Consider the following 24,340-nt stretch of genomic DNA (forward strand, 5'->3'; position numbering starts at 1 on the left):
CTCCTGCCCTTCACCACCCTCCCTCCAGAAGAGTCGGTTAGCACGGTATAATCTTACTGTCTTTGAAGCCCATGTTTATCACTGATTGAAGGGTTTTAAAGGTGAAACTGCTTTATTATGAGGTTATTTGGTAACCTTTGTCCCCTCGCATAGGAGGCAAAATAGTCTGACTTTCACCAAAAAGTGTTCTCATATCCAGTAGTTTTATGGAGAAGTATTTGAGTGTTTTTTTTTTCTGAATAAGGAAAATTAAACAATTTAAAAAACACTCGTGCCAGACAGGACCCTTTAAGTCTTTTTTCTTTTTAATTTTTTTACATGTTTTTTTATAATTAAGAGAGAGAGAGAGAGACAGAGTACAAGTAGGGGAGGGACAGAGAAAGAGGGAGACAGAATCCAAAGCAGCTCCAGGCTCTGAGCTGTCAGCACCGAGCCCGACGCGGGGCTTGAGCTCACGAGCTGTGAGGTCATGACCTGAGCCGAAGTCAGATGCTTAACCGACTGAGCCCCAGGGTCAGTGCCCCAGGACCCTTTAGGTCTTAGTACTTTGTGCACGTGGAATTCATGAACACATTCATACATGATGTGAGAATAGATGTATTTGTGAAATATGTATTGAAAACAGTACTACTTGGCAGGCAGTATTCTAGGTACTCGAAATTCAGCATTTAGAACAGATGAAGTTCCTACCCTCCCAAGAGGACAGTATCTTGGGGATCATATTCTGGAGAAGCGACCATAGGGTGCTTTCTTTCTGTCTAAAAGAAGAGAGGAGGTTGCTGTCTTAGGTTCTACTCCAGCAGATGGCAGAGCTTTTGCTTTATGCGTTTGCTTTATGAACGATGGGACGCACATACCTGGAGCGTAAGTGCCCAAGCTCTCCCTTGAAGGGGCTCACGATTTTCCCAGCTTACTCAGGAGTTCGCTCCCACCCGAAGTCCCTCTGTATGTGCTTTTCGGGGTCCCAGCCTGCCGTGTATTGCAGCCCCCACCTGTCTTCCCCGCGGACTCCATGTGATCTCAGTCTGTTGCTTTACACAACTGAGTGTTGTGTGCATGTGTTCCGCTAGATTTTCTGCTCCAGCCAGACTTGATAAACTCTTCGGTTTTAGCACAGTGCTTTATTTGTAGTAGCGTTTATCATCGACATTTGTTGACTTCGAGCTACTGTCCTAAAATTGTTTAAAATCATAGCAGTTTCTTTAAAAAGTGTCCTACGTTGAATTTTTTTTAATGCCTTGCATTTCTTGAAGGTTTTATCTTTTATGGTTAGAGTCAAACCACTCAGAGCATCAAAACCTTTATTTTTTTTAAAATTGCATACATTATGCCAATGTGAAACTTGTTGATAGGACTCCTTTTATGCTCCTTAAACATTATTTTTCATGTTGATGAGTGCCATAACCTTTGGGGCTTGGGGGGATCACCCTTTCTAATCGAGCACGATGATACTATGCCAGTGTGGCCATATCTAACATTTACTATTTTTTTTTTAATTTTTTTTTCAATGTTTTTTATTTATTTTTGGGACAGAGAGAGACAGAGCATGAACGGGGGAGGGGCAGAGAGAGAGGGAGACACAGAATCGGAAACAGGCTCCAGGCTCCAAGCCATCAGCCCAGAGCCCGACGCGGGGCTCGAACTCACGGACCGCGAGATCGTGACCTGGCTGAAGTCAGACGCTTAACCGACTGCGCCACCCAGGCGCCCCAGATTTACTATTTTTTTGAGTGAAGATGGTATTAGGCACTGTTGTTCCTTGTTACGAGTCTCTTCCACCTTCCCTTCTCCAGAAAGTTTAAGCTAGGTTTCATCATTTCCATTATGATTTTTGTTTTTCTCCTGTTGAGTTGATAGCTATCAAAATACACAGGGAAGTAGTCACGGGAAGTTCCATTTTGTCAGCCCAGGGTTGTTCTTCTGAAAGCCTGGAGTTCAGCAGACACTTTCAATAGCATAGCCTTCCCGCTGCGTAGCATTGTTTCATTTGGGATAAGCCTTGACCTCAGTGGGTGAGGCGTCGTGCTGGGAAAGATCTGTATCAACAGCAAAAAAGTAAAAAGCAGTCACATTTTATGGAAGCAGTTGGATTACAACTATGAATTGTGAACTATTCATATTGTATTAGTGGGTTATAAATTGTATTCAACTTTTATTCCTCAGCCTATCATTGGGATTAACTTGTGGGTCCTGGTGACCCATTTTAGGTTAAGTCTGAAGGATTCTATATAGAGAATTTTAATTTTTAATGAATTAAATGAAGTGGACCACACAAGAGCAAATATAATTATCAAGTAATTTGTTGAAAACCCCTGAAAAGAAGGTGATTTGCGGGATGCCTGGGTGGCTCGGTCGGTTAAGTGTCTGACTTCAGCCTAGGTCACGATCCCACGGTTCCTGGGTTCGAGCCCCATGTCAGGCTCTGTGCTGACAGTGTGGAGTCTGCTTGGGATTCTCTGTCCCTCTCTCTCTCTCTCTCTCTCTCTGTCCCTCCTCCACTTGTGCTGTCTCTCAAAATAAATAGGCTTTAAAAAAAAGAAAGGTGATTCTCATTTTAGACTTTGTCTTCATGAGAGGTGGACTTAAAAAAAATCTCTTATGGGGCGCCTGGGTGCCGCAGTCAGTTAAGCGTCCGACTTCAGCCAGGTCACGATCTCGCGGTCCGTGAGTTCGAGCCCCGCGTCAGGCTCTGGGCTGATGGCTCAGAGCCTGGAGCCTGTCTCCGATTCTGTGTCTCCCTCTCTCTCTCTGCCCCTCCCCCGTTCATGCTCTGTCTCTCTCTGTCCCAAAAATAAATAAACGTTGAAAAAAAAAAAATTAAAAAAAAAAATCTCTTATGCCAAATATGCTTTTGTAGATTCTAGCACTCTTTTGAATGAAAGAGAAGATAAGTGGATGGATATTATTTTAAGTACCTGCATTATTTATTTGTATTTTGATAGTGCTAATGTAAGAACGTTCATTAATATCTTTGCATCCCAGGGGCGCCTGGGTGGCTCAGTCAGTTGGGCGTCCAACTTCAGCTCAGGTCATGATCTCGCGGTCCGTGGGTTCGAGCCCTGCGTCAGGCTCTGTGCTGACAGCTCAGAGCCTGGAACCTGCTTCGGATTCTGTGTCTCCCTCTCTCTCTGCCCCTCCCCTGCTCAAGCTCTGTCTCTGTCTCTCTCAAAAATAAATAAACATTAAAAAAAATTTTTTTTTAATATCGTTGCATCCCAGACTGAAATTTTTCCCTCATAAGCCTAAATTTTTCCTACTTTATTCCCTTCCATTATATACTTGTTGATTATGCATATTGTAATTAGTTCCCAGCACTTCTGATACAAACAAGCATTTTTAAATTTAAGAAAATCTGGTTGTAAAGTAAGTCACCGTTAGTTGATGTGGCGAGAATGTACATTTGCTAACCTTTTAATCCACACTGGTAGGTTTTGGGCCCTGCTCCCAGGTGGTGCTCCTTCCTGGACAACTTGACCGAAGAACTTGAAGAGAATCCAGAAAGCACAGTTTACGATGATTACAAATTTGTCACCAAGAAAGACCTCGAAAATTTAGGTAAAAAAAAAAAAAAAATTATGATAAAATATTTATAAAGTTGTTGGGGAGGGGGAGTTTTGAACATTGGGGGCAGTAGAGTCACGTTTTATCTGATTCTCCGCATCTTCTTTTTCTGCCAAAGCAGATATAACAGTCTATGTACATTGTCAAGTTGGTAATCTCTGCTTAGGACAGATTCAGATTATTCAACCTCCCCAACCTTTTTTGTATCTTAAGTGAGGAGTAACTTTCTTGAGCACACTAGCTATGTATAGAAAAATGTCAAGAAAGCAGTGATGTATTTTTTTTAGTACTGCTTTGAGTAAAAGGTTTTGAAAATATCGCGGAGACTGCACGTAAATGATTTCTGGCTCCCTTTAAGCTTATAGAAGACCTCATCCAAAACTTAGAAACCCGATTGAATCCTCAGATACGTAGAACCTTAATAGTTCCTTTAGGCTTGAGGGTCACAGACAAGAAATGCCTTTTATCAGTGGTAGCCAGCACTCGTAGGGCTTACCATGTGCCGGGTAATATTCTGCACGTTCACATACAGCTCTTAATCCTCGCCGCTCCGTGGAGTGGCTACGGTTATGACACCATTTTGTAGACAAGGAAACTGAGGCCCAAGAAGGTGAAACGAACTTGCCAAAGACCCCAGTGATCATGAACGTGAGGGTTTGGCTTTACACCTGGAGCACGTGCTTTTCACCTCAACCATACCGCCCCTCAGGGGAATGCGTGTTGCTCAGATGACTGGTCCTACCCTGTAGGGTAAGGAGAGCAGATCGAGCTGATCGAGTCGTGTCGTTGGAGAGAGGCCGCGTAAGAAATTTGCATGGAGCGCGGGCAGACTCAGAGGACCCATTCTTTACGAATCCAGGCAACTTAGGTGTCTGAGGAACAGATGGGTGTACAGCCGCAGTTAAATGTTAAGAGAAAATAGAGTTGTGGCATAAATAGAGAAGTTATTAAACCTTATTTTTAAGCTGTATTTGTTTTTTAATTAGCTCTAGCAGAAGGGCAGAGGGAGGGAGGGAGAGAGAATCTCAAGCAGGCTCCGAACTCAGTGTAGAGCTTGATACAGGACTGGATCCCACAACCCTGGGATCACGACCTGAGCCAAGATCAAGAGTCCGACGCTTAAGCAACTGAGCCACCGAGGAGTCCCTTAAGGTGTATTTCATAGCACAGTTAATCCAGGCAGAACTCATTTTCTGCCAGTTCCCACCAAAGTAACTCTTTAAATGTTAATGTTTAAAGAGGAAAGACTTGTAGTCAGCTTTTTAAAAATGATCCCTGAATGAAATATGGTGAAATAAGATTTTCCTGCTTCTGGGCCTTCCTAAGCATTTTCAGGGTAATTTTTATACTTGTGTCTCACACTCACCTCCATTCTTAACATGGGAGGGGAAAAGTCATTGTTGTTTTGCAGGGTTTTAAAAAGACTGTGTTTAGTTCATCTTGGGTGCTTGTTTAGTCTCTCTTACTGTGTTTACTTTGGGTGAGGAAGGCAGTTATAAAGCATGGTATTTCCCAAAACATGTTTCATGGAATATTGTGCCACAATGCTGGACAGAACGCATGGTGACTACCACCGTGGGCATCGGAGGAAGGCTGACGGGTACACATCCCCCTCTTCTGCTTCATATCCGAGGGACTTGGCCAGCTTGTTTCACCCTGTTAAGCCTTGGTTTTCTCATCTATAAAATGAGAATAATGGAAAGAACATGCCCTTGCTACGTTATCGTTGTGATAGCGTGTTTGTGTTCGGAAATTATGGAAGATAATGCCCCCCAACCCCACCACCACTGCTCCTACCTGGCACAATGAAAGTTGGCAAGTTACTGTTGATGCCAGGAGTATTTTTTAAATTAAACTGATCCATGGAATCCAAAAATCTGAGAACCATTAGTATTAAGGATCTTTCTTTAGCAGTCTTTCATAGTTCATAAAGACTTTTTGTCACCTTTATGTTTAATATGACATTTAAAATAAGTAAGAGTGACACTGCTTAGAATGGACTAGATTTTCTCCATAGTTTATGAAAATTAGTGGTTCTGGTCTCCAGAGTAAAATCTTCTGATAATCAATCAGAAGTGAAATTTTACTATAATCCAAGAAAACCTGTTGATTTTTCATCAAGATTTCATAAGGACCTGGGGCACCTGGGTGGCTCGAGTCCGTGAAGCGTCAGACTTTGGCTCAGGTCATATTCTTACGGTTCATGAGTTCGAGCCCCACATCGGGCTCTGTGCTGACAGCTCAGAGCCTGAAGCCTGCTTCAGATTCTGTCTCTCTCTCTTTCTGTCTCTCTCTCTGCCCCTCCTCTGCTCTCACTCTGTATCTCTCTCTCAAAAAAAAAAAAAAAAAGAGTAAACATAAAAAAAATGGAAAAAAAAAAAAAAGATTTCATAACGACCTGCCCTCTTGTGATTAACTCTTTCCAGGGCTCACACATCTAATTGGGTCACCATTTCTCCGGGCATATATGCATGGATTTTTCATGGATATAAGACTCTATCACAAGGTAAATAGAAAACTGCCCTGATTTTATGTGATTAATGAGCCATTTCTTTTCTATTTACTTGCATTTTGCAAAACATACTCGATTTGTAAGACAATCTGTCAGCATAATAGTCATGGTGTATATGAAACATGCTCTTAAATATGACTTTTATTTGTGAACTTTTTTTTCCACTTTGAAAAGGTGAAATTGATGGTAAATCCATTTGCTTATGAAGAATACAGGAAGGATAAGATCCGACAGAAGATAGAAGAAACACGTGCACAGAGAGTCCAGTTAAAGGTAGATATTGTGCTCACTGTTGAGTTTACCAGGGGAAAGTACTTAATTTTCATTTTGTGTGTTATTCCAAAACAACCTGCCATCCGTTTCTTTGTCTTCCCATTTTTAGTTTACATCTGTTTCTAATAGTTTTGGTGTATCTTACTGGTCATGAGGGTGGGCACTCTTTACAGGTAGATCGTAATGGATTCTGTGGTCATGACGTTGTGGGAAAGGATGCCGGAGGGACCGATAGTGGCGGCCCTTCTAAGAAAACGCGATGGAGTTTTCGGATGAGTTTTCAGTGTTTAGGGTGTTGAGGCTTCGATCATTCCCATTTCTGACATTTGGCAGTACCCTAGGCTGTCTGCTTGGATCAGGGCCATCAGACTATGTCACATCAGGCCACCTAGTTACATTAATAGAATTCAGCGTAAAGAATTGTCAGCCAGGTGTTAGAGAACTGAGGCATCTTGATACTGATACGGAATAAGGATATTGATAAGAGAAGCAGTGGCTGCAGGAAGCAGGTAGCACGGCTGGGTGGGGGGCGGGGAGCACCAGGAAGGAGGCGGGCCCTGAGGAGCTGGGCTGCTGAGGCTACCGCTGGGACCCGGGCTTCCCAGGAGGGCTGCGGCCGGGGCTGGCGTCCTGGGGGGTGGTCAGAAAACCACAAACTGGAACCCCAGGCTGTGCTGACCGTCTGTTTGCTGCCAGGGGGAAGAACTTTTAACTTTCGATGTTGGCCCAGCAGCCAGCAGGCAGGGACGCTGAGGCCCTCTGCTTCCCATTCTCTCTGTTGCCCCGCTCGTTTGTAGCTGAACATTGGTGATAAATGAACACACAGACGCATGTGTGTGTACAAATACGTACATTTGCATAAACACGTATGTACACACACCCAGTACTAAAGACACATGCATACATACATACACATACGGGTGCATAAACACACATATTTGCACACAGTACTAAAGATGTACATACGTACATATACATGCATGTGCAAAACACGTATGTACACACACTGAGTACTAAAGACACATGCACGTGTACGTTTACATACGTGTGCACAAACGTGCACACAGTACCAAAGACGTATGCATACGTACATACACATACGTGTGCACAAACACACACGTGTACACAGTACCAAAGACACGTGCATACGCACATACACATACGTGTGCATAAACACACATATGTACACACACTCAGTACTAAAGGCTAGTCGCTGGTATTTCCTTTTTCCAGATTACTTGTTTTTTAGGAGTGTCAGATGTGTGTTGGGGGCAAGGGGGAGGCTGGGACATGGAGCACTCTTGTCCCCTTCTTTGCATTACTTGTCCAAGTTGTATTTTACAGGGGACATAAGCACTAAGTGGGGAACAATAAAGAGCTCGCAGCTTTGTCCTGAGAGCTGTCAGACTCACACCTAGAACTCCCCTTAGAAATCTGCCACTGCAGGAGCAGGAGATAGTGCATTTGGCATTATTAGCGTTTTAGGGGTTCCCTGAACCCCAGCCAGGGGCCGCAGCGGCAGGCCTGCTGGCCTCCCTTTCACAGGGAGGGCCTCCCCCGGTGCGCTGACCCCCCGACACTGCTTCTCCCAGCTGGCTTCTCCATGCACAGGAGGGGGCCGCATGAGCTCAAGTGCTCCCAGCGCTGAGGGCTCTGTCCCTTTGTGCATGCCTGATGGCGTCCCCTGTGTCCGCATTCTTCCCTACTCTGGGGACGACGAAAGTTTAAAAATGAGAATTAGACATCACCTGTTGGTGAGATTGTACTTCTTACAGAACTGTTAACTTTTAAAGCTAAACTGTAGACATTTCATACACCTTTTTTTTTTTCCTGCTGTTAGAAATTGCCGAAAGTTAACAAAGAGCTGGCACTTAAATTAATTGAGGAAGAGGAGGAAAAGCAAAAATCTACCTGGAAAAAGAAAGTTAAGGTAAGATTTTATAAGGCAGTGGAGAATTGATAAATTGTTTCTGTATTTTCCTAGTGGTAGCTTAAAATTATCTTTTCCCTTTATTCTTGAAAAACACACGTAGCTTCATCTCCCCCCTGCTTATAGGATAGTATACACTCAATATGAGAAGTTTGGAAAATAGAAAAGAACGAAAAGTAGTTCTTTCGTTCTACCCAAAGAAGGCATTGTTAAGATGTTACTGAATTTCCTTCCTGTTTTATTTCTCTTAAAATTCTAAGCTATGATGGCGAGATAATATTGTATACATATTTATCCTGGTTGTGTAAAATAACACAAGTGGTTTCCCATTTTATTAAAAATTCTTTGTAAATTCTTTGGAGAGCTGCATATACTCTCCTAAGGGTGTATCGTTTACTTAATCCTTTTGCTGTTAAATACCTAAATTGTTTATTGTTTTTCTTTGTTCTGACTAGGTCTTTATATAATTCCAGAAGTAGCGAATTTTTGTTTAGACTTGGCATTGTCAGGAGGTATGCACACTTCTGTGTAACTGCAGCTCAACTTCCGTTACTAGTGTGAAAATGGATGAAGATTAGCCCTGAAACAAACGCTTCATGTAGCTGACATTATCAGGACAGGGGGAGATTTTTCTAATCTTCCCAGATACCTGAAGACTTCCTCATCACCTGCTTCGAGCAGGCAGGCAGATAACTCAGCCTTGGCTCCTTACTAGAATGAGTTGTAAAGGTCACATCTCTCAGGAGCCTGCGGGGCCCGACTCTGAGCAAAGGGCCTAACCTTGGGACTTTGGACCGGTTGTGTTATGCTCTCGAGCGGTTCTTGTTTGCTCGTTCATTCTTTCTCTCTTCTCTGGGTAGTTTTTAAAGAGGTGAGTGAACAGGAGATGAGCCAGCTCCTTGTGTGTTTATTTTTGTTCCAGTCTGTTCCAGGAATTGCCAGTGGACCACAGACGAAGGGTCACGTCGCTCACTAGTTTCTTGCTCGCTGGTTGGGTCATTCTGGGTGACCCTGGGCTTCACTGGGGCATAGTTTTTTCTTCTATAACGTGCAACGATGGGACAAGAGGGGGGCCTTCTTGGAGTGCTGTGATTTCTAAATGGAGTCACACTCACTGCTTACCCTCTGCCTCCTCATCCTTGCGCACCTTCATCCTGGCCTATTACATTGAAAAAAAATTTTTTTAAGTTTATTCATTTATTTTGAGAGAGAGCGAGCGAGCACGAGTGGGGGAGGGGCAGAGAGAGAGGGAGGGAATCCCAGGCAGGCTCCACACTGTCAGCACAGAGCCCAACATGGGGCTCGAACTCACAAACCGTGAGATCATGACCTGAGCCGAAGCCGGACACTCAGCCGACTGAGCCACCCAGGCACCCCGCTACATTTTTTTATTATATTATTTAAATCTTGATTTTCAGAAGCCCACCTTAAGTAAATACGTAGATGATGTTTATGCTTCCATTTTCAGTATGTGAAAAATATGCCAACATTGGAACAATTATTTAAACTTACGACATACATTTATATGCACGTGCTGTATCTACGCACCCTCCTAACTAGCGTCAGGGCGTTAAGTGTGTACGTGTATCTTAAAGTACTAGCGACGTGAGTGCTCCCTGCACCGCTGACTCTCCTCAGGGCACTCTCCTGGGTTTTCCTGTTAGCCCAGCCTGAGCTAGGGAGCTAACTTCTCAGCTTCATAACGTCTAATGTCATTTTGTAAGCTAAATGGAAGTGATCTTTGGGTTACAGGCCCTAAAGCTTCAGGAGGAAGAGAGTGGGGCTAATGGAGGATGCAGATACATGCTTCCTGTCAATGTTTTATGCTTATGGGTCTTTATCCATGTGATACATACGTAAATATTACAGAGAGTAAGACCAAATTGCAGTTTTGATACCTGTGCAGTGTGGTATGCTCAGTTCAGAAGCCTTTTAAAAAGGCCCTCGTGATTATGAAAATGTGGGAAAAGGACCCTGTCCTTGCCCCGCCACCCCCTTTCTTTCACTGAGTTTGGGGGCAGCCAGAGAAGGTTTATGACACATAGTGATAGTCCTCACTCTGCAGGGGGGCAGGATGGTAAAAATGACTCTGTGAACGAAAGCATGCAAAATGATCATAAGAGCCAACGGGAAAAACCGTGATCATTTGTGCATTTGAAATTTGTTGTGAAAACAGAAAGAGGGTCATCCTGTGTGTGGACAGGCTGTGTGCTGCTTCTGTGGCGGTGCAAAGAGGAACAGCCTTCAAAATTCTTATCCTCTCTCCTCAGGCAGCATTGTGTCTCTAGCTGCTGGAAGTGCTGTCCTTGTAAAAGCTGTGCCACCTGATGGAATTCTGCTAGAAAGTGGCATTTGTAAAACGTGCCCCTAATTTGCCCCTAATTTGCTTCCTGACCCAAGTTGGGGCCTGTTATCAGGGCTCAGTTTCCTGCCAGAAACTCTTGAGTACAGTTTTCGAGAAATCTGAGACTGTTCTTAGACAAAGCTTATACGATCTATTGTTTACATTGTCATCCAATTAAAATGAAGACCTGAAAAAGCCTTCATGAGCCGAGGAAAGAACCCTTCATAATGGGCAGAAGACTTAAAGGTCTGTTATGTCTGTCAGCAGTTCTCCAAACCCTCAGGAGCTCGCACAGCTCTGCTGGCTCCTGATTGGAAAGTCAGTATGGTTTCGTTCTGCCTTGGCCCCAACTGGAATTTCTTGGAGGCGGACAGTGAAATATGTTTCCAGATATTGCCGCCCCTCATGACATAACTAAAGCCTAAGAAGGTGTGCACTGTTCAGTTGATGATGGACCTGCGGTGGGAAGGGGCCCTCCCACCGAGTGGTTAGTGTCAAGAAGCATCATCGCCATCTTAAGGCAAACGAAGGCACTTGGGGGCGTTGATTGCAGTTAAGTGAGAGTCAATCCATCTGTTCTCTCAACAAGTGTGAATTGACTTCCCGTGTGCACAGGCAGCTTGGAGAGGTGTGGCACCGGTGAGTAACCATTTGATCGGAAAGGGTTTGAGCCATTTTCCTTACAAGTGCCATTCCCTGGCTGTTGGCCTCTTCTCCCAGTTTCTCGCTGTTGCCGTAGAGTCTTGTGTGGACGTCCTTCTGCTGGATTCCGCGGCGGTTTCGTCCCGGGTTGTCCTGCAGCACATCTCCAGGCCAGGCGTGCTCTGGCCCGGAGCCGCGGGGCGGTGTCTTAGCCCGGGGGTTATTCCATACCATTAAGAGCAGGTCTTAAAGTCGTAATTCACCTCTGTAGGGAACAGAGGCAGCCGTGCGTGTGTAGACACCGGGCTGGATCAGATCGGCTTTAACATCCCAAATACTATTTGTAAAGTTTTTATAGTACCAGTGAAAAATTGCTCTTGGTTTTTATTACAGTTTTACACATGTAGTTTTAGGAACTAAATATTTCTCCAGGCTTTGTTAGGAACGGTGGCTCTCCCTCTGTCCTTTTCCTCCTCCACCTCCTCCCTCATTTTCTCCTGTCCTGAGATACTTTTGCCTTTTCAGCTAATTATTTTGGTGTTAGGCTCCCTTGGGTCCTAATACTGCCCATGCTGCTCCCCCCTGACTTTTAAATGCCAGGCCAGTCATCTTACCTGTTTCGATGACCTTCCCCCCCGATAAGTTCTACTGCAACTTGGGACGCTCAGCACCCGGCACTTGGGTCAGGACCGTGCAGGTGCTCTTTCCGCCCAGGGCCGAGTCTGGAGGCAATTCATGGTTACATTTCCCATCCAGCCTCCGTCTTCCCTGGACTGAGTGTTGACTTTTTGTTTTCTGTGTGGTGATCACTAGTTAGCCCTACTTAACTAGTGGTAAACTAGTTAACCAGTTTGCTGGCTCTCTACATCTCCTCGCAGGATATTTATATGAGTACCAGTTTTTACATTAATTTTTCTTTTCCTGACGGAGCGTCTTCTACGTGTGTCGGCCCTGCTCCGTTCTGGACTGGTCACCTCCGAATGCTGGTGCGCTGCCGGCATCCTGGGGATTCGCTCCACTTTCTCCCCGTGTTGCATACAGGACCTTTAACCTTTAGCTTTCTGAAGGAATATTCTCTCCAACCCAGACAAGCAGGCAGTCAGTGTAAGGGTGTAGAGTGAAGAGATTGTTCAGACACGCATGCTGTCAGCAACAACCACACATCACATTTATGTGCTTATTTTCCTCGGGAAATTCCTTAGGATTCTCTCCTCCAAAATGAGGGAGTCGGGCAAGGAAGAGGAAGAGTGGAGAAAGTGCCCACGGGGGGCTGAGCCTGCACCGGGGACTGCCTTCCCTCTGTTAACCCAGCCCTCAGTGCCGGCCACTGTGTGGGCCCTTTGAATCCAGAAACAGGCTCTTCGGTGCTGGGGGAATTTTGGGGGGAAAAAATTTTTTTAAGTAGTTTTTCCTCCTGTGACCTCAGGTCATTTGTTTATATTTAAGAGTGAAAGGTCTAAAAAGCTGAATGGCAACTCTGAGGTGGGGAGGCAGGACTCCCCACGCACTGTGTGGTGACCTGGCCACGCTGTTTCCTCGGGGAAGCTCCCAACAGCAATGTCTTTTGGCCTTTCTCTTGGCTGGTCAGGTTCTGCTGCCTGGAGGGTGACGCCCGGCTCCTAGCATTCTGAGAACCCTAGTCACACGGCTTGGGGGAAGGGTGACATTAGCGTGCAGCCCCTTCGTGCCACACGCTCCCCTGGCCCTCAGGGTCCTGCTGTCCCAGAGGACACGCCTCTTCCCCTCCAGGGAAGAAGCCTCTCCGTGGACAGGGCAGGTTTGAGGCCTGCCTTTCTTCTTTCCAGAATCTCACCGCCCCGGTTTCCTTTTTTGTCCTCCTCATCCTTAAGGGTCGTGTCTTCATGTAAAGTCCATTTTCTGTTGTTTTCATGGAGTTGGCAGAGATTAGAAGGAGATGCGTGTGTTCAGACCATCTTTACCCAGAAGTCTGCGTCATAGCCATCGCGGCATTAATTTCATAGATATCATAGCATGAAAGGAATTGACTTGCTTTAGATATGAAGCATTCCTTGTATGTTACTGTGTTGGGACAGAATATTCAGAATAAACATCCTACTCAAATCTTGGAAGCAGGGCTAGGAATAATGATGCTTCCAGGTGTTTTCACCTTTGAATGGCAGGTGTTGAGCATATGTACATGTATCTTCCTAGGGTAGATAGCTACCCAGACACTTACAAACTACTGTGGAATATCACTCATCTTATCCTACTCCTTTTTTTTTTTTTTTTAAGTCAGCTGTGAAAACAGACTAGGAAAAATCTCCAAGGAAGATATTTTTATAACTAGGTCCGAAGAGTTAGTAGTTCATAATTGTTCATCCAAAACATAACTTGTCTTTAGGCAGTACAATTTATTTTTGAAGATTAAGAAAAAAAAGTTAATGCTAGCAGCGTATTCTTTTTTTTAAGCTTTTTTAAACTTTATTTTTGAGAGAGAGACAGAGTGTGAGTGGGGGAGGGGGAGAGAGAGGGGGAGACACAGAATCCGAAGTGGGCTTCAGGCTCTGAGCTGTCAGCACAGAGCCCGACGTGGGACTCGAACTCACGGACCGTGAGATGGTGAACTGAGCCAAAGTTGGACGCTCGACCGACTGAGCCACCCGGGCACCCCACAGTATATTCTTTTTTAACATGTTTCTCTGGTACTAAATATGATTATTTAATAAATACAGTAGGATGAAAAGGAAAATATTTCTTTTAGGGTTCATTCATTCATTGTGTAAATGCATAATAGGCTAACCGCTATTCATTTGAAAATACTTGGATCTTTGGCAATGTCACCTATCCTATATTTACAGGTAACTCTAAAAATGTGTACAATTTTGCCTCCTTCTCTCACTTGAGACTGCTGCGTTGTTCCCAGACATCTAATGGTGTTCATCAGAAACCAGATGACATTCTCCTTAAAGACTAAATTTTTTTTTTCAGAGCAGTTTTAGGTTTACAGCAAAATTTAGGGGAAGTCACAGATATTTCCCATATGCTCCCCTGCTCCCACACATGCACTGCCCATCCCCCACTCCACATCCCCCACCAGAGAGGACATCTGTTACAATGGATACACCTGTGCTGACACACATCAGAATCACCCAAAGTCCACAGTTGACATTGGGCTTCATTCTTGGTGTTGTCCATTCTGTAGGTCTGGACGAATGTATAATGACCTGTTTCTACCATTAGAATATCACACAGAGTATTTTCACTGCCCTAAAAATCCCATTCGTCCCTCTGTTCCCCCCGCCCCAACCCCTGGCAACCACAGACCTTTTCACTGCCTGCATTGTTTTACCTTTTCGGGAATGCCATATAGTTGGGATCAGACATATGAAGTCTTTTCAGAGTGGCTTCTTTCACTTAGTAAAATGCACGTAAGATTTCTCCATGTCTTCTCATGACTTGGTCGTTCATGTCTTTTCAGCACAGAATGCCGTTCAGTTGTCTGAATGCTCCATGGTTCATCCATGCACCTACTGGAGGACATCTTGGTTTCTGGAACATAATTTCTCGTCCTTCACTCCACCCTACACCTTTTTCTGATGATCTTCAGTGATGGGTCCCCACCCCTGGTAGCCCTGACTTTCCAGTCACTTAAGCTAGACTTCACACCCTGCTTTTCCCTCTCCCCCCTCCCGGCTCCTCTGTAGCTGCATCTGTCCATTCTGATGTGGAACTGTGTCTCCTAGTCACCCTTTCCTCCATCCGTACTTGTTCCCGCCCTTAGATCCCACTGCTCTAAGATAGGCCCCGTCTCTTCTCTCGGTTTCCTAAAGCGGTCTGGTAGTCACAACGTGACTGGTTTCTCCCTCAGCAGTCCATCAGGCACCGCGCTGCCGAGGGCTCTCAGTGCAGAATTCTCCTTGTCACCCAGGGGTCCTGGAGCACACCTCTGTCACCTCTCTCCTCCTCCCCCTCCTCCCCTCCCGAGCAGTCCCCTCACCTATAGAATAAAGGGCACGGTCTTACAGTGTTGATTTCCGTTACAGTCTGGCCTGATCAAAACATGCTTTTCCAAATCTTGTCATTATTCTTGTGTCATCAGACTGTTCACCACTCCTCAGTGGGCTGGAAATGCTTTCGGCTTTCCGTCTGCCGCATCCCCGATGAACCCTTCTCATGTGCCTCCTGTTGGGAGTTACCCTTTACCTCTCGCTTTCAGAGCACTTGCAACTCTGCCTAGCATCCTTCGCAAGGAGCCTTGCGGCGTCCGGGCTTTTGTTTCTGTTACTGTGTTTCTGTTTCTCCTTAGATTACCTTGGGATCAGGAACTGGATCTTACCTATCTTTGTGTCTTCCTTGAACCTAAATCTGTCTTGGAAATGATATTTAATCAGGGAAGATTTGTTCGGTATATGTTAAATACGTATTCAGTGTCACAGAAATTTAGGTTAAGCGTTTATCAGATTTTAGGTGCCTACCAGGAACAAACAGCCAAAGTCCGTCAACATCTCACGATTTGGCAGATTTTTGTGTAGCTGTATTCTACGTACCACGCTCAGAACCCAGCTGTTTCCACCCGCCATGAACGGGTTAGCCTATTCAGCCCACGTTCAGGCTATTTACTTTACAGACTGTATTCAGTAGGTTGATTTATCTGGTTTCCAAACCTATAGCAGATAAAAAAACTCTAGGAGAGCCCTGAGTGTAGAGGATTGTCTTCTGTTTGCATGAACAGATACGTTTATAATACGTTCTAGAAAAGTTTCTGTTCAGAACCCTGAGCTATTCATATGAGTCTCAATAGCAGTTTTATCATGTCAGGTTTACTCTGCGTCCGTTGTGAACAATTCAGTGGCCTACGGAAAATATGAGGAGGCCATCCTCTAAGAGGTGGAAGCTTCCCTTACGTTTCCAAATCGCTCAGAGTCAGGAAGCTTCGACCAGCAGCTCCCACCATGTTAATTCTTTTTAGTATTATTAGTATTATTCCCTTCGCAGTTTTCAATGAAGTTGGAAGAGTCACTAATTTTATTTCAGTATAGTAGCTCTGCCTAAAAAGCTGTGTTTCAAAACATGTATTTCCTTGAAGAGTGTTGTTCATGAAAAAAATGTTCATTGAGGAAAATTCTGTTCAGTATATTAAGCATAAAGTTAAGCCAAAGAGGTTTATTCTTAGCTCATTATGTTGAATGGCCAAGTAATACATACCGTCTGAAATGGATTCATAGAATTTGTTTGTGAGTAGGAGAGAAAACCCAAGGGCAGTTAGAAAGTTCTGGAAACGAGTTCTAAAGAAGTTCCCTAATAATTAAAGTAATGCCTTATGCAGCTTATTAACTTGTAATTGACAGATATCTTTAGGCCATCTTTCTGGTCAGATTTTATTCATACTAACTTTACATTCCTGCATTCTTTTTCTCATAGAGCCTTCCTAATATTCTCACTGACGATCGATTTAAAGTTATGTTTGAGAACCCTGACTTCCAGGTGGACGAAGAGAGTGAAGAATTTAGGCTTTTGAATCCACTTGTCTCAAAAATTAGTGAAAAAAGGAAGAAGAAACTAAGACTCTTGGAGCAACAAGAACTTCACGAAAAAGTAACGTGCTCCTTGTCCTTGTGTTTACTCGTGTTTCGTTAATAGAGTTTTCTGTGCGAGGTAGAAGAGCCTTTCAGACCCTTGCGATGTAATTTGCTTGACCTTCAGCTTAGAAGTCGATCTTCGACAAGAGGCCTTTTCTCCAGTGCGCGCGATGTCACGTATCCCAGTGGGCGACTGCTGGTCGCCAGAAAATAACAGGTCGGGGTTTGGCGGGGGGAAAGGAGCTGCCGCTTACTATTTTTATTTTCAGGAAGAGGAGGAAGAACCGGAAGGAAAACCGAGTGATGCAGAAAGTTCTGAGAGTTCGGATGATGAAAAAGACTGGGTCGAAGAGGTCAGGAAGCAGCGCAGACTTCTGCACCAGGAGGAGAAGGTGAAGCGGCAGGAGCAGCTCAGGGAGGACCGGCAGACGGTCCTCAAGCCCCAGTTTTACGAGATCAAAGCAGGCGAGGAATTCAGGAGCTTCAGAGATTCTGCCACAAAGCAGAAGCTGATGAAGTAAGTAACGCTGCTCTCGGTGGTGCCTCCCCGAGTTGGCCGTGTGGCCGGGGCCTTGCTTTTCCTCTCCGCCGTGTCGCCCCAAGGGTGGCATTTTCATCTTTGGAGTTAGTGTCGGGGAAGCGCCATAAGGCTTGAGGGGAAATAACACTGTCTTTATTGAGATGACTTTTAACAGCGTTTTGGGGTGGTGTTTACGTACAGTAAGACCCAGGGTCTAACCCTCTGGGTAGTGGCCGGTATAGTGAGAACACTTGTCCACCATAAAAGTCACGTTGCTTTTGTTGGCCCTGTTTTTCCCCGTTTCCCCAGCCTGCAAATATCCGTTTTATTCTCTGACCCACAGTCCAGTAGTCTTCTGTACAGTGGTAATTAACAGGTAACACATTCTTTCCCTCTTAAAAAAAAGTTATTTTTTTAATTAGAAGTGCAGTTATATTTATCCCTCTCTCAGCTTACCTGATTACTGAAAAAGTCACTTGGACAATTTGGCAGAAATTTTAAGCCTTTTGCGAGAGAACTGAGAGACGAGCAAAAGTGGTATTCTAGAATAGTCAAATACACAAAGACAGAGAGTAGCATGGTGGTTACCAGGGGCCGGGGGGAGGGGGAATGGGGAGAAATCACTTTATGAGTAGGGAGTGGTGAGGAAGTTCTGGAAATGGATAGTGGTGATGGCTGCACAGCAACGTGAATATAGTTTACAACAATAAAAAAGTCAACATGGGAAAAAAAAAAAAGGTACTATTTGGACAGTTTCTGTTGTAGGACATGACAACAGAATTCTGTTGTACGTATTATAGGACAGCTTCTGTTGTGTCTAAGTAAGGAACAAGCTAGGTCCTCAGTTCTAGATTGTGTACGAGCTGTAAGTTGTGTAAGTCTCTGCTCTGAGGATTCTTGGGCTGAGTATTAATGTGTAAGTTGAGAGTGTGATAGATGGTCGTGATAGGTGATCTCGAAAGAAGACCCCAAAGGTGTGGGGAGTCCGCCAGGGGGCCGGGGCGGGGGAGCCACATGGCGAGGTGTGAGGCCCGGCTTAGTACCACTTCCGTACCTGTACTTCTCCAGCTCCTGGCTTCCTGTTTGGAAAATGTGGTTTCTCAGAGGCAGGAAGTAGGGAAAGGGTGGAGAGGACATCATTGGACAGGCTGAATTGTTTCTGGAACGGAGATCTGGCTAGTCCTGTTTATCTCACCAACTTCTAGCGAGCATCTGAGACACCGGATGTGAAGGGACTTCTGTAACGTAGAATCCAGGAGCATCTCAAAATTCCGCTTCCGACAAACAAAAGATCTGTTGGTGAACAAAGAATCTAGTAATAGGGTTGATATCATTTGAAGATATCTTTACTGGCCTTTTTTTTTTTTTTTTTTTTGGCAACAACTTCCTTGAGATACAATTTACATAACATCCAGTTGACCTACCTAAAGCGTGCAGCTCACCCGTGTCTAGTATAATCACTGAGCTGTGCAGCTATCCTCACAATTCATTTGAGAACGTTTTCATCTCCCAGAGGAGACCCCCACCCCCCAGTGGCAGTCGCCGCCACCTGCCCGCAGCCCACCCCGTCCCCGGGCGACCGCTGTCTGCTTTCTGCTCTGCCATTTCTGATAACGGGGACCACGCGAGACGTGGCATTTTGTCTGGCTTCTTTTACTTAGCGCAACGTCTCCAGGGTTCATCCGTGCCGTAGCATCTGCAAGTACCTCCTTCGTTTTCTCGCCAAATAATATTCCGGCATGTGCCTAGACCGGCCCGCGTAGCCGTTCACCCGTTCACCCGGTGGCGGACGTTTGGGTCGCTCCGCCTTTCGGTTGTTGGGAATGATGCCGTCGCGAACATCTGCGTACCAGGTTCGACACGGACGTGTTTTCATTTCTCCCGGCTGTATTCCTCAGGGTCACGTGGTAATGCGATGCTTAACCTTCCGAGAAGCTGCCACGAGGTTTCTCCAAGGAAGCCGCTGCATTTCACGTCCCTGCCGGCGGTGCGTGCAGCCTGGCCCCGCGTCCCTGTTACTCTCGGGCATCTAACCTGGGGTCTGCCTCAGCAGCGGGAGGAAGGCTAGCCGTTCGTAGTGTTCCGACTCCGGGGAGGGAGTTTCTTTGTTAGACTATCTGCTGCTTTGGTCTCGCTTTGTTTACTCTATTGCTGGCTTCTGAGTCAGTACTAGACCCAAGTAAGCACTTGATGAACCTTGGTGGAAGGGGACCTTCTGTGCCTTGGCCACGTGTCGGGCATCTCGGGGAGTTACCCTCGCCAGGGCTGCTGAGAAAGAATCATTTACTCCAGTCCACCGGCCAGGGAGACCTGGGAGCGGCGGTCTCTAGCGTAAGCCTGGCAACGTGGTGATTTGGGGCCGGAGGCATGAGTAAACCTTCTTGACGTTTTTGCTCTGCCTGTGGGTTGTAGCAGGACATTAATGTGAGAAACAAACGAGATGGAGTATTTAGTGGATAAGTAATAGCCAGGTTAATACATTGCAAGTAAACATTTCTTTTTTTCTTTCTTTCTTTTTTTTTTTTTTTTGAGTAGAGAACTATGTAAGTGATAGGACTCCATGAGCTTAAAAGGGGAGTCCCGTAGCCGAAAGTAATAACCGTTTGGTTTGAACAGCCTGCAGTTGGCTGGGCGTTTTGGCACAAACTGCTTATTGAGTTCTAGTCTTGACTGGATCATTTTGGCAGATCCCGAACTTGCAATATTTTAATATTATTTAATGAAGCATCGAACCGTTGTCCTTGAGAACACCAAAGCGAACGCCTTCCGTTTATTCTCTCAGTTACCACAAGGCAATCAATAAAACACAGCATCAAAACTGAGTATGTTGTGTTTTCAGTGTTCACTCGGACCCGCCCGGCTTTAAAACTGCTTCTGTGAAGGGAAAAGTGAACGATGAGTCCTAACTCGGTACTTGAGTGAGTCCCTCTCTTCGCTTGGCGTAGTGACACGGTGTCAGATAGATACATATGTCTGTCGGCACACATCTATGTGCCTTGTGGTGTGCTGTGCGTTGTGTTTATTCATCCGTCCATCAGCCTCTCTCCTCGCCCATTCTTCAGGCGGATGTTCGTTGAGCGCCTGCCTAGTGTGAGCAAAGTGCAGTCCAGAGCCGGGGGATGGAAACACAAGGCACAGCTCGCGTCCTGGAGCCTTCACATTCTAGCTGGTCCTCCGTGAGCCGTGAAGAGGCGTGCGGAAAGCACGGAAGACCGAAAGGGATTGAACTTTTGGAGACTTAGGAAGTCTTAACAAGAGGTCATAGCGAAACTGCTCTTCTGAAAGGCAAAAAGATGAGCCCCCAAAGCAGGGTGGGAAGGATGCTGGTCCAGGAGGAGTGGCGTGCCGGCACAAGAATGCTGTGTGGAAACGGAGAGAAGAGTGATGGTGTGGGAGGGTGACCGGGGGGGGGGGGCAGCAGACAGCCCCCCCCCCCCCCCGCCGGCCCAAGCACAGGAGCCCGGGAACGTCGTGACGCTAAGATTAACACCATCAAATCTGTTTCCAGCCCCTCCACCCCATGGTGTGCATGCTTCTATACGGTAAAAGCAGTTCGTGTTTGTTGTAGAAAATAAAAATACAAAGTCCCTCTTTCTCAGAAACTATTAATGAAATATCTCAGTTTTAGGGAGAAAAGGCAGGGGGTAAGTGGGCCCCCAAGATCAGCTAACAGACTATACAGTATCCCAGTCACAAGTGATGAAGCCTGAACTGGGGGCCGCGAGAACCGGGCCGACTTCGAGCCGCGTCACTCACAGACTGTCTAAGAATGAGACAGGAAAATGGGCGTATGCCACGGTGTTGTTCCGTTACTGATTTAATGGCAAAGGAGAAAGGAGTAGTCGGGGGATGTTGAACCGTGTGGCAGTGTTACCACTGAGATACAGAATACGGAACGAAAACCGGGTTTCAGGCTGAAAGTACTGAGCTGGGTATCCGCACGTCAAGTGTGCGGTGCCCAGGTGTCCTCTGGGTAATGTTCAGTAGACAGAGGGAAATGGGGGGGGGGGCGAGACACAGGGCTGAGATCCCAGCTTTTCCCGTGTGATCGAGACCGCGGTCGCGGTATGAGGAAGACCAATGTGTAGAGTGCGGCGAGGGTGACGAATGGAGCCCCTTGGGAGCAACAGAGGTTTTTCTCTTGAGTCCACGATAAAAACCATCCGCCTCTCTTTAGAAAAATGCAACTGGAAGCAAAATGCCGCGTGTAAATTTAGAGATGGCACCGCACACACCAATAGCCGAGGGCGAAGAGTTCCAATTCGGAGGACAGGCTAAGGGGAAGGTAGGTAGTAAAAATTACTGGGTAGTTTTCAGAAGTGGAGGAGGAAAACCGGAGAGAGCCGAGAGGGGAGGGTGTGGTGCGAGTGTCAGATGGGGCAGGAGGCCCGCGAGCCGGAGGTTTAAAAGGCCGTTAGGAAGATGTCTTGCTGGGACTCGTTTCTGAGGCATCGGCCCAGATGTCTGATTGCGATTGATTGATGAATGAATGGAGATAATAAATATTGTGAACAGTGCATATGGATGATTCTTCCAAGAAGTTTGGCAGAAAAAGGAAGGAGTCAAAGCCAATAACTCGATGGGAAAGGTTTTTTTAGGCTCGAGGGACAGAATGTGTTAGTGGGGGGGGGGGGGAGGATTGACCGGCAAGCACACAGTGACCCAAGAGACATAAGTAAATTGACAGAGTGAATTCAGTGAGCAGTCAGGAGGAAGCAGCCAGGGCACGGCTTAAGGAGACAGCCTCAGAAAGGACAGGGGGTCCCTCCTCAAAGACCCGAGGGGAGGCTGGCGGGATGGGTGGCAACAGTCAGGTTTGTAGCTAGAAAGTGGGGGCGTCCGTGCTGCTGGCCCCGGGCCGGGGTCTGGGCGCACCACACTTTGGTGATCAGGGCGGTAGGGTCTCGGTCTCGGGGAGGCTCTGGAGGGGGGGTGCTGGGAGGCGCTGGAAGGGGGTACGGGGAGCCTGCAGGGGGGAGCTCCTAGAGCACAGCTTCCTCACCCCCTCCCCTCGGGGGAATACATAGTCCCTGCCAGGCGGCCCTTCAGTAGGAAAGTGTTCTTTGAAGCACCCGGCCTGTGGTCTGCCTTGGAAATTCAAAGGTTTCAAAGACATTTCCTGCCTTGGAGGAATTCACCTAGCTCACCAGGTGCTTGTAGTAGCTCTTGGGAAGCCGCTTATCACACCTACGACTTTATCCACTCTGCGGACGGACCCTCCGGCTCATTTCCCTCACTGGTCGTGGATGAGAGCGGAAGGCACGCGCTCTTCGTTTAATACAAGCATTTTTTAAATCTGATTTTGAAAGTGACTTCATTCCAAAGTTGCACTTGGTAAAAAGAATCTTACTCAAGTTGATAGGCACTCAGGTGACACATAAGCACATTTTCATTGTAATACTTAAAAAGAGTGTAGAATAAAAGGCGAATCTCCCTCTGACCCCACACTCCCTCCCGGAGGTGACTGCTGTCACTCACGCGTGGTCAGTGTTAGCTTTTTCCTGGACGGGAATGGGCCCTGCTGTAATCACATGGCGGTTGAACTTCTCACTTCATGCTGCAGGAAGTCTTGAAAATGTTTCTTTGTAAGTACGTGTAGGCCTACCTAGAGCTGCGTCAGTCTTTCATAAGGTGGATGGGCCATCAGATGGGTCGCATTCCCGGATTCGGGATGGTTAGGTTGTTCCTTGCTTTCCTCTTCCCTTTTTCATGGTGATAAATATGTACACACGTGCGGGAATTCCTTTAGAGGCTGTATGACCTAGTCATGGAACTTGCTGGATCAAAAGGGGTATGCGGTAGATACGGCCGTATCGCCCTCAAGAAAGGCCTTGAGCTCTTTGCTTCTTACCAGAGTGCCTATTGCCCCGCACTTGTGACAACAGTGGACGTTAGGAATCTCTTTAAAGTTGAACAAAGCTGATAGATGAGGTATCCAGACACCCTGGTTACTTCAGTTCACATCTGCGAAGATAGGGGCCTCGAAGGAGCACCTGCAGACAGAGAGCATCAGACCGTTTTCAACAACCCATACGGGTCTCTGTAAGTATCTGTCAGAGTCATTTGTTCTAAGCAGAGTACGTAACGTCTGCCATTTATCTGTAGATTCCATTTCTCCACTGCCGCCTTATTCCCTTTGGTGTAGACTGTGGAGGAATGAGTCTTTTGTTTTGAGTTAACTCCTCTCAGTGCTGTACTAACACAACGTGCCTCCACACAAAGTGATTTTTAAAAACTCAGTTGAGGTGCATTAGTTCTGGGGCATACAATAAATATCTGATGTTTCCCCTTGTACTTTGTGCCCCCTCCCCTTTTTTTTTAAAGATCGCCTTGCTGAGAATTCTGGTTCCTCCCCTCATCGCCCTGTCTGTCCTGTGCTGAGTAATTTCTTTCTTTCAACCTTTAAAAGCCCACATCTGTCTTCCTCACCAGTCCCCACACATTGGTGGGGGGGGGGGGGGAAGGGGGCTGTTCAGCTTGTGACAGTGAACTTTTTTTTCCCTGAAATTCTTAACCTTACTTATCGGTGACACACGGTGTGGCCCTGTGCATTTTGTGCTTCTGTTGTAGTAGATGGTTTTCAGGTGTCTGTCTGCTTCTTGAATCGTCTCTGACTGAATTCATTCTCAAGGCGCTGGCTCAGGGATGGCTGGTTAGAGCCACGTACCGTAAACTGACTTTCAAAGGGAGGGCAGGGGCGCTTGCTTTAATGTAGAAATCCGCACGCTCAGTGCCTGTGTCTGATCTTGTGCCACGGCTCATTCTAAAACTCCGCTTGTCTTTCCAAGCAGCCAGACAGAACAGGTTTTTACAAGTGCACATTGAAAGTACATTGAGAGGAAAGCAGAATTTATAGACCCTGTCGTGGAGGAAATAAGGTCATTCTTAAAAGAGTAGTAATTGCCCACACTTTACTTGAAAAGTCACTTTCTGCCCAAATTAGTGTTTTCCGTGTGCCACCCTGTCTCCAAGGCTCCGGAGCCATTCAGAAGCCACGAAAGGAAAGAACAGAAAACGG

At 46.1% G+C, this 24,340-nt stretch overlaps 1 protein-coding gene and 1 long non-coding RNA gene across 3 annotated transcripts in view; one reads left to right on the forward strand and one right to left on the reverse strand.

Moving 5' to 3' along the window:
* Window positions 1-24,340, forward strand: part of NOL10 (nucleolar protein 10) — an 89,977-nt gene that overhangs the window by 59,491 nt on the left and 6,146 nt on the right. Inside the window, exons 14-19 of the mRNA XM_003984501.6 lie at window positions 3,429-3,555; window positions 5,988-6,067; window positions 6,248-6,346; window positions 8,187-8,276; window positions 16,645-16,818; window positions 17,072-17,319. Of these exons, the coding sequence (XP_003984550.2) occupies window positions 3,429-3,555; window positions 5,988-6,067; window positions 6,248-6,346; window positions 8,187-8,276; window positions 16,645-16,818; window positions 17,072-17,319 (818 nt within the window). The remainder of the gene's footprint in view (window positions 1-3,428; window positions 3,556-5,987; window positions 6,068-6,247; window positions 6,347-8,186; window positions 8,277-16,644; window positions 16,819-17,071; window positions 17,320-24,340) is intronic.
* LOC123384624 lies at window positions 1,607-19,583 on the reverse strand. 2 transcript variants are annotated; one of them, XR_006596009.1, is made up of 5 exons: window positions 19,173-19,572; window positions 18,377-18,615; window positions 14,573-17,716; window positions 3,409-4,433; window positions 1,607-2,036 (listed from the first exon to the last, which is right to left on the reverse strand). It is a non-coding gene; the product is annotated as an uncharacterized LOC123384624 (long non-coding RNA). The 2 variants fall into 2 exon arrangements; XR_006596010.1 differs by lacking the exon at window positions 14,573-17,716 and having other exon boundaries at window positions 19,173-19,583.

Source organism: Felis catus, chromosome A3 (assembly GCF_018350175.1).
Source record: "Felis catus isolate Fca126 chromosome A3, F.catus_Fca126_mat1.0, whole genome shotgun sequence".
NCBI classification, from domain to species: domain Eukaryota; kingdom Metazoa; phylum Chordata; class Mammalia; order Carnivora; family Felidae; genus Felis; species Felis catus.